The sequence below is a fragment of the Phocoena phocoena genome, chromosome 15 (assembly GCF_963924675.1).
Source record: "Phocoena phocoena chromosome 15, mPhoPho1.1, whole genome shotgun sequence".
Lineage (NCBI taxonomy): Eukaryota > Metazoa > Chordata > Mammalia > Artiodactyla > Phocoenidae > Phocoena > Phocoena phocoena.
In genome coordinates, this window is record NC_089233.1 from 52,170,211 (window position 1) to 52,186,054 (window position 15,844).

Sequence of the window (15,844 nt, forward strand, 5' to 3'; positions counted from 1 at the left end):
TTTAAAATTTCCATATCTAAACAGAATTTATAGCTGCTTATTTGAATCTAAAGGTTTAAGGAATCCTTGAAATTTTCTTTTTACTTGCTGGGCAGAGCAATAAATGAAAGTGAAAATCTGAGCACGACTCCTAGTCAATGTCAACAAGTTGGCCCAATGAATCTACAGCATTTAAAATTGTTTTTCACTTTTAAAATATGCCAAAGTAAATGTCAGCTTCTTAGCTTTCTGGGAAATATAAATGGGTCAATGTAGCATACGCCCTTGAATGATATTTCTGGTATTCTTTTATAAGGCTCTCAACTGGAAATATCTTCAAACTTTAAAAAAAATCAAGAAATTTGGTAAAGGAAGCTCTAGTAAATGTGTTTTATCATCCTAGATGATGCCTGGGTTTTTCCATCTTAATTCTTGGGCCTTGTTTCCTGACCAGTAAAATACAGCAAAATTTTAAAAGTATATTATGTGTGTTTTTAAATTTTTTAAAAATTCAGTGATGATCTTTAAATGTCCTGAAAATCATAAAAAGTAGATATTTATGGCCATGAAATATTTATTTTAGTGATAACTGGAATTCATTTTTATGATAAAAGAAGTTTCACTTAAAATGATTCATATATAGTTTTCAGTACAAATTTATAACAGGCAAAGAATTACCCCTTTGCAATTATAAAAGGTTAAGGAAGTTACTCGTAAGAGTTTTTTTAAAAGTTGGTGTAGTATCACATATGACACAATTATGGATTTTTGATTAAATAAAAAGAAAATGAGAAAATGGTTGTATAGGATCAAGTTAGTTGAGATCATTATATCTGATTAAACCATTTGCAAACAAAAATCCAAACCACCAAAATTTCAGGATCAGGCTTCATAATTCTGAAAGATATCAAGACCATTTAATTTAGAATAGATGAAATAAATATTGCTTATCACTCAGATGTGGGAAAATAACTATACTGTTCAAACTGGAGGTTTTCAAATAATTAAGAAAGGAGACCTGATTAAAAGAGACATGATTTGTCCTGTGGTTTGTAACTGAAATAGTGCAATAAATCAAGGGCTTAATATTCAATAGTCTGTTTGAAAGCTAGAACCAGAAGAGCTGCCCATGAAGATGAGTAGCACAGCATGTCAGCTTCTTTTTTCCTTAATGCAAAATATATCGTTTCAAGCATCTTGAAACTTACCAGATGGAGTGCAATGAGTCTTGTAATTCCAGAGGGCACAAACTAAATTGTCAGACTTGTGAATTCTATTTTGGAATTTTCCTTTCAGCAGAATTTTTTCTGTTCTTTAAGCTTCTTTAGGTTGATGCAAGTCAAAACTATTATTTTATTTGCCTTTGGGGATAGGTTTTGTTTACTGACTCTTTTCCCTCAATCTAATCTAAATAGTTATCAATTAACACAAAAAATATACTAAGACATACTGTGTGCACACAAAAGTAAAAACAAGATTTTTTTATTGCTTTAAACTGAAATCCTTAATTATTATTTTAATAGATCTGAGAGTTGAATCATCTCTGCATTCTATAAACTAAGTTAAACTAGCATTATAGTTAGAGGGAAACTTTACAAGCACTCTTGTACAAATTTTTATTTAGAAACAAGGATACAAACACTCAAAGAGGTGAAATGATTTAGCTAAAGTTACGTAACTAAAAGTGAAAGTCATGTCTCCTCACTTTAAATCCTGTACAAATTGTCCTTTGATAAAGAGTGATGACTGTGTTCTAGGCACTGTGTTAAGTTTCCATGGATTATTTTATTGAATCTCACATCCAAACTGTGAGGGCTATGTGTTGATTCTTGCAAAAAAAAAAAGGCCTAATTCTCCACCATTCCCTGCATTCACACTCTTTGCAATGTGACTTGTGGTTCCTCTGAACAAGAGATAGTCTATTTCCCTATCCCTTGTATCCAGGCAAGTCTTACGACTTGCTTGGAGGTAGATCTGTTGAGACTTTACCTACTTTTGCTTGCTCTCATTTGGAATCCTTTCCAAATTCCACATGGACAAGCCCAGGCTAGCCTTGCTAGATGATGAGAGATGTGTATCAGTTATCTGCCTGGACCAGTTGACAGTCAGCCAACCTTCAGGAGCAGAGCCTCTAAGTAACTGGCAACTGAACCACAGACACATGAATGAGCCCAGCCAGGACTAGAAGATACATCCAGTTGAGTCAAGCTCATATTGCTACACATAGAAACATGAGCTAAGTAAATAGTTGTTGTTTTAAGGCAATAAGCTTTGAGGCGTTTGTTATGCAACAAAGCTAATGGATAAAGATGGGTATACTATTACTAGGTCCATCTGACATCATAACCTGTGTTCTTAACCACGGTAAGCCCTTGAGGGAAGAGACAACATTTAGGCTTGGTCCACAGGAATCCCCCCACCAGTATGAGGACCACAGGAGGCCTTCAATAACTTTGACTTAAACAATTATATAAGCATATTTTATGCTCTCTAAATTGCACAAACTCCCAAAAACAATAAACTAAAAGATAGTATAAACTCTGTGGGTCAAAAGAACAAGACAATCCAACAGAAAAGTAGGCAATGGATATAAACAGTTTGTAGAAAAAATGAATACAAATGGACAATACACACATGGACATATGCTCATTTTTTTTAAAACATTTTTATTGGAGTATAATTGCTTTACAATGGTGTGTTAGTTTCTGCTTTACAACAAGGTGAATCAGTTATACATCTACATATATCCCCATATCTCTTCCCTCTTGTGTCTCCCTCTCTCCTACCCTCCCTATCCCACCCTTCTAGCTGGTCACAAAGCACCAAGCTGATCTCCCTGTGCTATGCCACTGCTTCCCACTAGCTATCTATTTTACATTTGGTAGTGTATATATGTCCATACATACACTACCACTCTCTCACTTTGTCCCAGCTTACCCTTCCCCCTCCCCATGTCCTCAAGTCCATTCTCTAGTAGGTCTGCATCTTTATTCCCATCTTGCCCTTAGGTTCTTCATGACCTCTTTTTTTTTAGATTCCATATATATGTGTTAGCATACGGTATTTGTTTTTCTCTTTCTGACTTACTTCACTCTGTATGACAGACTCTAGTTCCATCCACCTCAATACAAATAACTCAATTTCATTTCTTTTTATGGCTAATATTCCATTATATATATGTGCCACATCTTCTTTATCCATTCATCTGTCGATGGACACTTAGGTTGCTTCCATGTCCTGGCTATTGTAAATAGAGCTGCGATGAGCATTGTGGTACATGACTCTTTCTGAATTATGGTGGTTTTCTCAGGGTATATGCCCAGTAGTGGGATTGCTGGGTCATATGGTAGTTCTAGTTGTAGTTTTTTAAGGAATCTCCATACTGTTCTCTATAGTGGCTGTATCAATTTACATTCCCACCAACAGTGCAAGAAGGTTCCCTTTCTCCACACCCTCTCCAGCATTTATTGTTGTAGATTTTTTGATGATGGCCGTTCTGACTGGTGTGAGATGATATCACATTGTAGTTTTGATTTGCATTTCTCTAATGATTAATGATGTTGAGTATCCTTTCATGTGTTTGTTGGCAATCTGTATATCTTCTTTGGAGAAATGTTTATTTAGGTCTTCTGCTCACATATGCTCATTTTTGATCATGATTACATCAATAGAAATGAAGATAAATATCATTTCTATCTATATATCCATATCTATCTATCTATCTCTAGAACAAATCAATTCTATTAGGGTTACCCAATGATGATTAGGAAAATTAACAAATAAGAACACATTTTGACAAATTGTTTCATTCTTTATTTCATTACTAAAGTCTTATATTGATTTGTCATTTCTTGTTTGGTAGAGAATGTAAAGTTTTCAGAAAAGCTAAATCATTTATTTCTCAAGAAAGATGATCCTGCCTTAAAGTCAGAATATTGGAGGAAGACAGATCACACTACCATAGAGTTAGTTACTTCCTGACACTGCAATTACTCCTGGCACATATACTTCAGCTGAGCGACCATAGAAGTGAGAAAATTCAAGGCTGGATCTCAGGCTGCAGCAGCAAATGGTGCTAATAGAAATCATCAAAAAGGAAGATGGTGAGCACCCTCAGGCTGTAGCAGGATGTCAAAAACTGCAAATACACATGTATATTTGAGCTTAAGATTTCCTAGCCAATTCATGTATTGTAAGAAAAAAAGCGGAGGTGGGGTCTTTCATTAAAAACAATGATTTGTGCACATTATCTCATTATTCCTCCTTAAAGTTCAATAAAGTGAGGATTATTCTTATCTTCATTGGAAAGTTGAGAAAACAGAAATTCTGAGTGGTCACACAACTACTCTGGGTGAGCAGTGGCCAGAAATGAGGACTTTTGACTGCAGACCCTCACTCATCACCACTCACATCTGATGGGCCATTCCATTAGTAGCTGGTCAGTATCTACCCAGAGCTTTCACTGTGAAACACAACTTTCATTCCCTAGGATTGGCAGGGAATTGGGAGCACTCAGCTCAACAGGTACTAGTGTTGGTTTGAGGTCCAGGAATGATTGCTGGTGGGACAGACAGGAGTATGTATAAGAAGAATCCCAACCATTAAGGTCTATGTGAAGGAAAGGAGAAATGAATGGGCTTGGAACATGTGGGAGACAAAATACGAGAAAGAGGAGAAAAGGTAGGAAGTAAAGCAAAACAAAACAAGCCTCTGCAGAGGATAAAGAGTATGGTGCTGTGAGACAGAATGAGGACATCTTTTCTTGATGCCGCTGAAAAGGAGAAAGAAGAGAGAAGACAAAATGGTGGGTCAAACCCTGCAGCAACTGAGAAGCGACCCCATGGATGTCACCACAAAACCTCCTCTCCCTAGGTGGTGGATGTTGAGCCTTGAACGTGATGTTCGGGCTGATTCTGAGAGTGATTGAGAACCCTCAGAGGGACCCCCTAAGAATTTCTATCACTTACCAAACTCACATTTAAAATTAAGACCTTACCCTAATGGTATGACAAAACCCAGGGTCAACCTATGGCAGTTGATGAAAAACAGGTAAGTTAGAGCAGATTCCCCAACCATAGAGTTATTTCCTGGAACAGACATCCTTCACTGGGCTCCACAGACCCCCAAGGTATTTATGAGGAGATTTCAGGGGGTGCAAGAACTTCAGTGGGGTTGGGGAACCTACATCTTTATTTTCACTCACCCTTAACTGAAAGTAACTGTTTCCTTCTATAATGAACACAGGCAGGAAATCACAGGAGTGATTTCCATAGGACCTGTGCCTTTGTCACCAAGAGATAACCATCCAGCTTGATGGTCAAGCTATGAAAAGTGGAGAGCATGATGCATTTCCTATTTCAACCAAGAGGAAATGTACACTTATTTTAAAATGCATTTTGAACAGAGATAAGGATCAATGGCTCTAAAACCTGATTCTTCAATGTGAATGTGTAACACATCACCTGGGACTCCTATCAAAATGCGAATTGTGATTTAGCAGGTCTGGGGTGGGACCTGAGACTCTGCGTGTCTAACAGGCTGGCTCTCAGGTGATTTGGGGACCACATTTTGAGTAACTGGGCTGCAGAGTTGCTTGGATATAGAGTTTTAAAGAAGATGGTTCTTATTTAGACAGGTAGAACAAGTCCTTAGAGTCCTTTGAGCTATAGAGTCTATGAAGCTTGGTGTGCATTTAACACCTCCTATGATAACATGAAAAGTTATCTCAAAAATATTCTCTTGGCGTTTATTAATTTCTATGGTTAGGCAAATTGTTCCCACATCTGTGTCTCCATAGCAGTTTGCTGATGGCTGTCTATGGTTTCATTTATCACATGGTATTAATGACTGTAGTACATGCTCCCTGTGCATGTGCTGACCACGCCTTCCTCATCTTTACCTCCAGTGGCTATCACAGGGTTTGACAGATATTAAGTTGTAATGCACATTTGGCAGGGAGTTTATTGATGCCATGGTTTCTTTCTCAATCCTTGAACTGTGGGTTCACATTTGCATTTAATTCCCAAAGCAATTGTGGGAGATAAAATGTCTTCTGCCTAATGCTCCGCATCACCCAAATGCTCCATTTTACCTGGGGCTGACTTGCTTTTTAATTACACTTCCACTTGTCTAATTTAGCCTAAGAGGCTTGTTGGTAATTCAGAACCACAACCAAAGATAGAACTGACACTTCTAGGTGCCTTTCAGCCAAAAGACTTCCTGGCAGAACAATTTGTAGTTATTACAAATAGGATTTATAGAAAGTTCTGCCACATGTTAGCTAAAGGCATGTAGTGTAAGTTGTGGATGCCCTGAAATGGCCATAAAATAAACTCTGTGTGGTTCTAAATCCCAGGTGTTTGGGTCTTAGCCTTCTTAACAAAGGCCCATACAGGTACGTTCAAGGGCACTGGCACTTTATCTAAACCCAAATCCACAATCACAGTGGCGAAGGATGGAGCATTTTGAGTAGGTTGCTTATATTTGGCCTGAACGGGCCAGGCTGGCTTGGATGTATATGTTTGTTTTTCTGAAAACGCTTTCAAGCTTTCATCGTGGACACACTCATTCCTTCTTGGGGAAAAGTAGGCAGAGGCACATATTCTGAGATTGTCACCTCGAGTGGCAGTTCCAACAGCTCTCCTGCTCCAGTGGCCCTTCGGGTGGGATTTTTCCCACCTATAACTTCAGCTTGGTCTTCCCCAGTTCCCCGCCAACCTCCTCCTTCAGGGGAAAATCTGTTGCACAGCTTTTCATGCCTCCATCTGGTGGGATTTGATGTGGTGCTCACCCTCACGTATGCCTCCCAGAACTCTGAGATTGTGTAGCTGTTGCCTGTGATTTCTGAATCTAATTTCTGAAGCTCAAGTCTCCTTCGTCCCAGGAGGCCTTTCTGGGATGTCTGGGCTTCTGTGTTAATTCACACTCTTAATTCTTTTTTCAGGAATGTTCTGTGAGTACTGGTCTTCCCTCTTATTCTGCCATGTCTCTTATGAATTGCCATGTTTCTTTCCTTGGGGAATGGATCTTGCCAGAGGTTGGCACTCTGAGGAAGCTTCAGATGATTGTGGCTGGATTGCCTCGTCTTTGAAGTAACATTGACCCTGTTAGTCAACTTCAGTAATCTGCGGGAGAACCCCAGGACTTCTAACCCTCAGGCTGCTATTCCTCTGAACTGTGCTTCTGGATGGCACTTTCCTGGGGCCCCATTCCTCACCATGTACTCCTAGCTCAGCCCCAGAGCCATCCTTGTGAAAGTTACTTCAGATCACATCACTCCTCTGCTCAGAACCCTCCACTGGCTCCCATTGTGCTCTGAGTGGAACACAGAGGCCACAAGGGGCCTACAAGACCTGAGAGATCTTTCTCCAGCTCCAGAAGTCCCATCTCTCTGACCTAAGACCCTACAGTCCTCCTTAAACACGGTCACCCCTACTGTTCCAACACACAGGCCCATTCCCAGCCCAGAGTCTTTGCGTTTGCTAATCCTTCTCCCTGGGAAAATCTTGCCCCATATGTTTGCATGGGCCCATCCTTCTCCTCCTCACTCAGATGCTGGCTTCTCAGTGAGTACCTCTCTGGCTACTCCATGTAAAATTTCAAACCACGTTCCTCATCCTTCCCCCACACCCACTCCCTAGTTTTCCACTTGGGATTGATTTTTTTTTCCTAAACCCTTATTACCAACTGACATATTTTACCAACTTATTGTGTTTATGGTCTCACGCCCACATCTAGAATGTAAGCTCCATAAAGGCTAGGATTGTAATTTTTATCCTCTACTATTTAAAAGTATTTGCTGAGTGGCTGTCTATTAAGTATTTGTTGACTAGATGAATGAATGAATCAGGATTTCTTTCTGAGGTGATGAAAATGTTCTAAAATTGGTGATGGCTGTACATATTTATGAATATACATAAGCTAAAAACCATTGAACTGTACACTTTAAATATATGAATTGCAAGGAATGTGAAATAAAGCTTTTTAAAAAGAGAGGCATGGTATCTCAGCCATCCTAATGCAGGAATTGGCTTGTGTGTGCTCTGTGCTCTGTGTGAGTAGATGTGAGGTCGTCTGAAAACATTGGTGTGAGATCTGAATTAGGAGGCATCTGAACAATGGTTATAAAGTAGGGGCTCTAGAGTCTGAGGACCAAGTTCAAATCCCAACTACTCCATTTTCTGGTTGTGGAAACTTGGGAAAGTCACTACATTTCTCTGTAAGTTTTTAATCTGCAAAATGGGCTAAAAAGGGTACCAAATGCCAGTGTTGTGAGGATTAAATCAGACAATTTCTGCAAATGGTTTAGCACAGCATACCCCATTGGGTGTGTTCAATACACAGCTGCTATTTTAATTTTTATTATTGTTATTATTTTTTGGAGTCCTAGGGATGGGGTACTGAGAAAGAAAGATGGCAGTGGTTGTAGCTCCCAAAGCTATTATCTCCCATTAAAATTCACTTGGATTTTCTCAGGTCTGTCAAGGCAATCCCCGGTTTACACTAAACCTGACCTCTGCCCGCATGTTCTTTCACTGCTTGATCTTACTTCGGTAGTTCACAAACAAGGCAGCCCATCAAAAGCATATGGAGCTTTTAAAAATAAATCCTTGAACCTCACATTTAGGTATAGAGCAGTGGGTCTTAAAGTGTGGGCATGGGACCAGAAGCACCAGCATCGCCAGCCCTACACAAGGCCTGTTGAGTTGGAAATTCAGTGTAGGGCCCAACAATCTGTGTTTTAACCAGTCCTCCAGGTGATTCTGATGCATGCTCAAGTCGACAGTACCTGACCAATTGGAATCTGATTTTTGATAAGCTCCTCTTGTGATTTTGACCTGCTCATTTGCATACTGTCATTGGGAACCAGTACTACAATGACAGCAATACCCTGATCCATCTATTACATAGTCATGACTAAACCATTCACTGTTTGCAACCTATTAGCAGAAACAGCCTCAGAATTCTCTTCCATGGACAGGCCTTCAGCAATGAAACGAACAGGTCATGTAAACAGCTTTGAGAACCCATTTCCCCTGGGTACACTACTTTAATTTCTGTTAAGCTTACTCACTTGTTTTTGGCACAAGCTTGTTTTCAAGGCTACTTTATTGCTTGATTCATTTAATTTATCTGTCACCAAACATTTATCATGTCCCTACTCTGTGTCAAGCCATCAACAACAATGTAACGTATGTTGGTGAAGCCACTATGGGAAACAATATGGAGGTTCCTCAAAAAAGTAAAAGTAGACTTGCCATATGATCCAGCAATCCCACTCCTGGGCATATATCTGGACAAAACTATAATTCAAAAAAATACAGGCACCACTATGTTCACAGCCGATGGCTAATGGCTATTCACAATAGCCAAGACATGGAAGCAACTTAAATGTCCACTGACAGATGAATGTATAAAGAAGATGTGGTACATATGTACAATGGAATATTACTCAGCCATAAAAAGAATGCAATCACACCATTTACAGCAAAATGGATGGACCTAGAGATTATCATACTAAGTGAAGTAAGAAAGAGAAAGATAAATAACATATGATATCACTTATATGTGGAATCTAATATATGACACAGGGACTTCCCTGGTGGTCCAGTGGCTAAGACTTTGCACTCCCAATGCAGGGGGCCTGGGTTCGATCCCTGGTCAGGGAACTAGATCCCACATGCTGCAACTAAGAGTTCACATGCCACAACTAAGACCCGGCAGAGCCAAGTAAATACATAAATTAAAATATTTTAAAAAATAAAAATTAAAATAAATAAATAAATGAAATATGACACAAAGGAACCTATCTATGAAACAAAAACCAACTCACAGACATAGAGAACAGACTTGTGGTTGACAATGGCGGGTGGGGAAGGGGCGGATTGGGAGTTTGGGACTAGCAGATGAAAAGTATTATATAGAGAATGGTTAAACAACGAGGTCCTACTGTATAGCACAGGGAACTATATTCAATATCCTGTGATAAACCATAATTGAAAATAATTTTAAAAAGAATATATATATGTGTATATATACATATATATATATGACTGAATCACTTTTATGTACAGCAGAAATTAACACAACATTGTAAATCAATGATATTTCAATTAAAAAAACTGGATTATCACATTTCCTGAGAAAACATTTTAGAGGACAAAACTGATCATTCATGGAGATGATGACATTTTCTTTCATAGGGAGCCTCAGGAATTGGGTAGACAACATTCCATACAGGCCACTTAAATACTGACTTTTCTAAATGTAGGAGAGTGGACTGTACAGTTCTCTTTGTATCACTGCAAAGCTACACTACTACATAAAAAGTGAACATTTATTTGCAGCACGTTCTTAGTTTTCTTAAAGATAAGTGTGTAATTATCTTGTGCGATTTCAAAAATCCCAAAAAACTACTATAGCCCAAACATGAGTTAGTGAAAATAAAAATAATAAAACATAGCTTCACTGGAGAACAGAGAGGAACTTGGTAAAGATTCTGGAATAGTGGGGCTTGTAAGATATCAGTATGGTGGATACTATTTGGCCTATGCAATTTCCATTTCTAAGAAATGATGATTTTATTGCTTTTTAAAACCGAAGTACTGGGGTTTGATCCTGCTTTTAAGTTAAGCACGTGTTAAATCACATGTCACAACATGGATCTGAGAAATGCCTCTTATCTCCCTCTACAACCTGGCATCAAAATAAGATTATTCAGTCAGGAAGCGAAATGAAAGTGCCAGCCAGAACTGCTGCTGTCTCCTGTTATGTTATCCAAGGGCATCAAAATTTTTCTATAGAAAAGAGGGTTCCAGCTACAGAAAGAGAAATCACATTTCTCAGGCTTACCAGTTTAATATGTTCTCGCTTCTGGTATTTTTCGCTGTAATACTGTTCTTGTCGAAGATTAAGCAGCTGCTGCTGTTGTTTGTCCTTCAAGTCTATTAACTTTTGGGTCATTTCGGCATCCAGGGCAGCAAGGTCTTGCTCAATTGTTGACGAACCATGGTCAGGGCTGCTGGGTTCCGATCTGCAGAGACACAGAGCTTGACTCACAAAACATGTAGGTCAGAGCAAGGTGGAGGGAGGGCTGCTCACCAGAGTCCCTCCTAGAGACTCTGTTTGGAAATAAATATTTCGATAAACCACTTGAGACAGAAGCTGATACCCCAAGGACAAGCTTAGCAGCAGAAGGTCTCCAAACACAGAAAGTAGATGAAATTTGTGCTGCTCTAGAAAGAGGTAGTGGCAGAAAAGGAAAGCCAAGAGGCTGGGGGCCCTGGCAGTGGTGGTGGAGAGAATGACAATCCCCCCTTGGGAAAAACAATGCCTAATAAGGACTTTTTAAGGCTTTTATTTTTTAACGTAGCATGTATAATGTAATTTCCACCTACATTTCTCCTGTATACTCTGCTGCATTGATGATTCTGTAGGGGGAGTTGAAAAGGTGATGAAGTTTGCATCTGTGTGATGTAGACTGACAACAGAGAGCATGTGCAGACGTCACAGGCCAGCAACACTCCCAGCTGACATGTTCTGTTTCCTGACGTCTTTTAATAGCAAGATTTGTTATTAAAATAAGTTTCTTTGGGGGCTGAACCAACTTCATTGATATCTCCACCCAAAATGGCACTTTGGTTCCAAGAGAAAGGAGGATGAATTGGATTCATTCTAAAATATTTATCGAGTGCTCACTCTGTGCAGGAGGACTTTCTTTGAGTTATTCATAAAGAATTATATAGCTATTTTGACGTTTAGGACTAATGTTGAAATAAAACAAAGCAATTCTCACTAACATTATAGTGTTAAAACATACGGTGTGATTCTTTCAAATTTTGTGCTCTTACTTCTTGTAGGACAAATAGAATGAGAGACAGTGTTGGAAACGGGGTACCAAGAGCAGGTCTGTTCTTTTCATTTATATGGAAACCGATGCAGAAACAACCACCTAAGATACCCAACACATCAGATTCTGTCTCCATGTTTTCACTTGTGGCCAATTGGAACGAGTAGAAGAGGTTTCTTGAATCAGCTGGTGCTAATTCCTCTTACTTTCTCTTTGAATTAGGCCAACACAATGGTGCCACATGGAGAGGCAGTTGGTAGAAGCTAGTGTTAGGATCCTATTTTGTCAAATAAGGGATGCAGAATTCCCTCAAAGGTTTCTAAACATCAAAATCACATGGCAGCACTGAGGTGGCCCTCCATCCTGGCATGAGAACAAGTCTATTTATCAACATCAGAGGAGAGGAGCATTGGAGGGGTGACCTCCGTCTTGGCATGAACACGAGATACATTTATAATCTGCTGCAGCAGGAAGTTGGTGTAGCCAGACATAAAGTGTTGCTTCAGTGAGCCACAATCACCATAGCAGAGGCAACAGGGCAACATTTCTTGACCACTCAGCAGGTGCCAGGGACTTTCTGCTTTACTTCTGGCTTTCACAACAACCCAGCTAGCAGGTGTGACAATCTCCTGTTTACATTTGAGGAAACTGAGTTTCAGTGAGACAATTTTCCTAAGGACACAGTATGGGGGAGCAGCAGTGCAGCTTACCCAAGGACAGACATCTAGAAAACAGCAAAGTCTGTGTTCTGAGAACAACACAGTGTGTGACAGAAACCATCTTTGAATGATCTACCCTTCACATTATGTGAAAACTCAGTTGAGACTACGGATATTTGAATAAGAAACTGATCTAATATAACGTTGTACATATGAAACATATAATGTTATAAACCAATGTTACCTCAATAAAAAATAGATCTAAAAATTATTTATTAATTCATTAGAAAATATAAGCCCGTTACATATTAATATATTTTGTGAAAAATAATTATACTTTCAAAACAAGAAGAAAATCAGTGAGATGATAAAAATCTCACTGGCAAAAAAAAAAAATGAATATAATGGACATTATGTCCATTTATTACTCTGAGGAGTTTTCAGGATTTTAATGTGTATCATGGGGGGATGGGAAATGGACAGACATAATCAGACCTCAGTGTCTTTGCCTCTTGAAGAAAAGTTTCTCCTGATGTATTTTTTTGACAGAAGATGCTTAGGGATTTTTGTTTGTTTGTTTTTTGAGGGAAAGTAAAGAAAAATAACCAAGGGACGAATGTTTCTGCATCTTCTCTAAAAACAGGGTTAAAGATATTATCCCCTGTTGCCTAATGTTGCCTGTGTATGATCCAAGAGATGAATTCTTTTGTAATTTAATACCAGGAAAATGTTTGTCCCTCTTGGAAATGCAAGTTTCCTTTAATCAGACAAGGAGAATTATCTAACCCGTATTTCCTTTTCTCAGAAGCTAAGAGCTAGTTTTAGTGTTCAAGGACAGAAATTCCGTTAAATGATTACTTCTGTCCAGTCAAAATACAACACGGGTCACATATTTGATTTTTTTCCACATATGTGATTTGAAATTTTTAGTAGCCATCTTAAAAAGTAAAATTAAATGAGTGAAATTAATTTTAATAATATATTTTACATAGCTTGATTATCAAAAATATTATCATTTCAACATGTAATTAAAATCAATACACATCAATATAAAAATGTGAGATTCTTTTTTTTTTTTTTTTTTTAGTGAAGTCTGAATTCTAGTGTGTTATTTTATAGTTGAAGCACATTTCAATTCCAATGAGTCACTGTTTGTGGTTAGTGACTCATGTATTGGACAGCAGATCTGGTAACTTGTAGACAGTCTGTGTGCATATGTATGTGTGTACATTTTTTTTCCTATTTTTATAGGATTTTCTTACATATCGTCTATGAATTTACTTTAACATTCTATTGGAAGTTTTCAGGATATGACTTATAAATAAATGAATACAGGAATAAACAAATGACTACATACATATTACTAAGATCAAAATTTAGAAGTTTTAGGCCAAGCTTTGCCTGAACTCTTTTGTAACGGTGGGTAAATGTTAAGTCTTTAGTTTTCAGATTCCTCCTTGAAGAAGTGATAACAGTTCACCTAGATGGCTTCTAAGGCTGCTCCAGGTCTAAAAAATGATGCTTTTGCTGCTTTTAAAAACCCAGGTACTGGGTTTTGATTGTGCTTTTAAGTTAAGCACATGTTAAATCATATGTCACAAGAATCATATGTTTCAGATTCATATGAATCTGAAAAATGCCTCTTACCTTTCTCTCTAACCTGATCGGAATATTGAATAAGGAAGTGAAGGGAAGGATGGAAGGATATGGTACAGCCTGCCTGACTCTTAGCTTCTATGTTCACATAGTTTCCCCACGTTACCACGTTAGGCACTTTGGGGTGATAACTGAGTAGGTCGTACTCACTGCTGTGTCCCCAGGGCACACAGAAAGTGCTCAATAAATATTGGTTGAATGAATGTGTGAAAAACGCTTCTCTCCAGCAAGGTCTGAGTACATGGGGCTGTGGGGACTCTTAGGCCCCAAACAAGGATTATCTGTACAGGGCTTTGTGGGTTTCAGATAGAACAGCAAAGGGCAGTAGAGGTTCTCTTTTCAATAAGACAAGTTGCCTCTTCAGCTTGGTTCTAGTCCACAGCAAAATGTCAGACCCCCCCAGGTTGGCAGCTGCAATATGGCAAGTCAGCCAGTTGGTCCTGGGCCTACAGGCTAGAACTCAATGGTAGGACTTCCTGCATATCTAGTCTCAGAATTTGGTCAAATAAAGAAATTCAGTCTACAAGCAAAAGTGAGCTGAGAGGACACAAAAGCTGTAGAGAGTGGAAGGAGTTGGGTGGCTTTCCTTCTTACAGTGGTGTAGATCCAAAACGTGGTGCAAAACACTGAAAATCCATCAACTAAACTTCAATTAAAAGAAAAGAGAACTATCAAGCAAAGACTGTGATATGACAATTTTCAAAGGAATAAATATAAATTGACAATAAATATGCCAAAAAATTCAACTTAATAAGGAAATGCAAATTAAGATACTAATGACATCACTTTTTTCTCCATCAGTTTGCACTTTCATATCTTGCTGATAGTTACAAACTGAAACAGAAAAGTCTTTAAATTGATCTAGGGATCCCACTTTTAAAATTTTAAGAAAATAGGAATATATGAAAAAATTTATACATACATATTTATTAATACATTTCTTATAATAGCAAATAATCAAAAACAACACTTATGTTCATCAATAAAAAATCATTTAAATTAATTGTAGTTTGTCCATTCAAAAAAAACAACACTGAAAATCCATGTAAATGACTCTCCTCCTTTATACTATAAAACAAACAAGAAATACCCCTTCAACTTACTTTTTCTTACTATCCTTTTTGGCTGTCTTTTCCAAAGCTGCCCTCCTTCGCAAGTAGTCATTCTGGATTTCATTATATTTTGTAGTGTGTTCTTTGATAAGGTCGGTGGTTTTCTTGTGGTGTCTCTTAACCAGGTCTTTCATTTCTTTGTAGTGCTTCTTTTGAAGTTTCACAAACGACTTCTGTTGCTTCAGCTCTTCAATTGTCTGCGCTTCTACTTCTGCAACAAATGGGTATGAGAGCTGAGAGGCCTGGAAGGGCTGAGAGGACAGAGCAGTTGCTGTTGAGCAGTAGTTTTCTGACCCCAGCCCACTGGACCTTGAGAGCAGAGCTTGGAAGTCAAACGTGTGTTCCAGGCTGGCTTTATGGCTTGCTAACTTTGTGACTATGTTACTAAATTTCTCAAAGACCCAATTTCTTTACTCATAATTTAAAAAAAAGTTTGGGTTCCCTAGAAACAGAGCCCAAGAGAGGGATTCAGCTACATGTGATTTACCAAGGGGGGCTCTCAGTAGGAGGGGAGTGAGGGCAGCAGATACAGAAGAAGATGTAGCTAAACAAGGATGTGGTCTCGGCTGGAGTCTGGCTTCTGCCTGATC

At 38.6% G+C, this 15,844-nt stretch overlaps 1 protein-coding gene across 2 annotated transcripts in view; it reads right to left on the bottom strand.

Moving 5' to 3' along the window:
• The window catches only part of PLCB1 (phospholipase C beta 1), a 686,080-nt gene that overhangs the window by 81,719 nt on the left and 588,517 nt on the right, over window positions 1-15,844 (bottom strand). For both annotated transcript variants that reach the window (XM_065892597.1, XM_065892598.1), the window contains exons 26-27: window positions 15,246-15,465; window positions 10,831-11,011 (exon numbers count right to left, since the gene is read on the bottom strand). In XM_065892597.1, coding sequence (XP_065748669.1) covers window positions 10,831-11,011; window positions 15,246-15,465 — 401 coding nt within the window. The remainder of the gene's footprint in view (window positions 1-10,830; window positions 11,012-15,245; window positions 15,466-15,844) is intronic.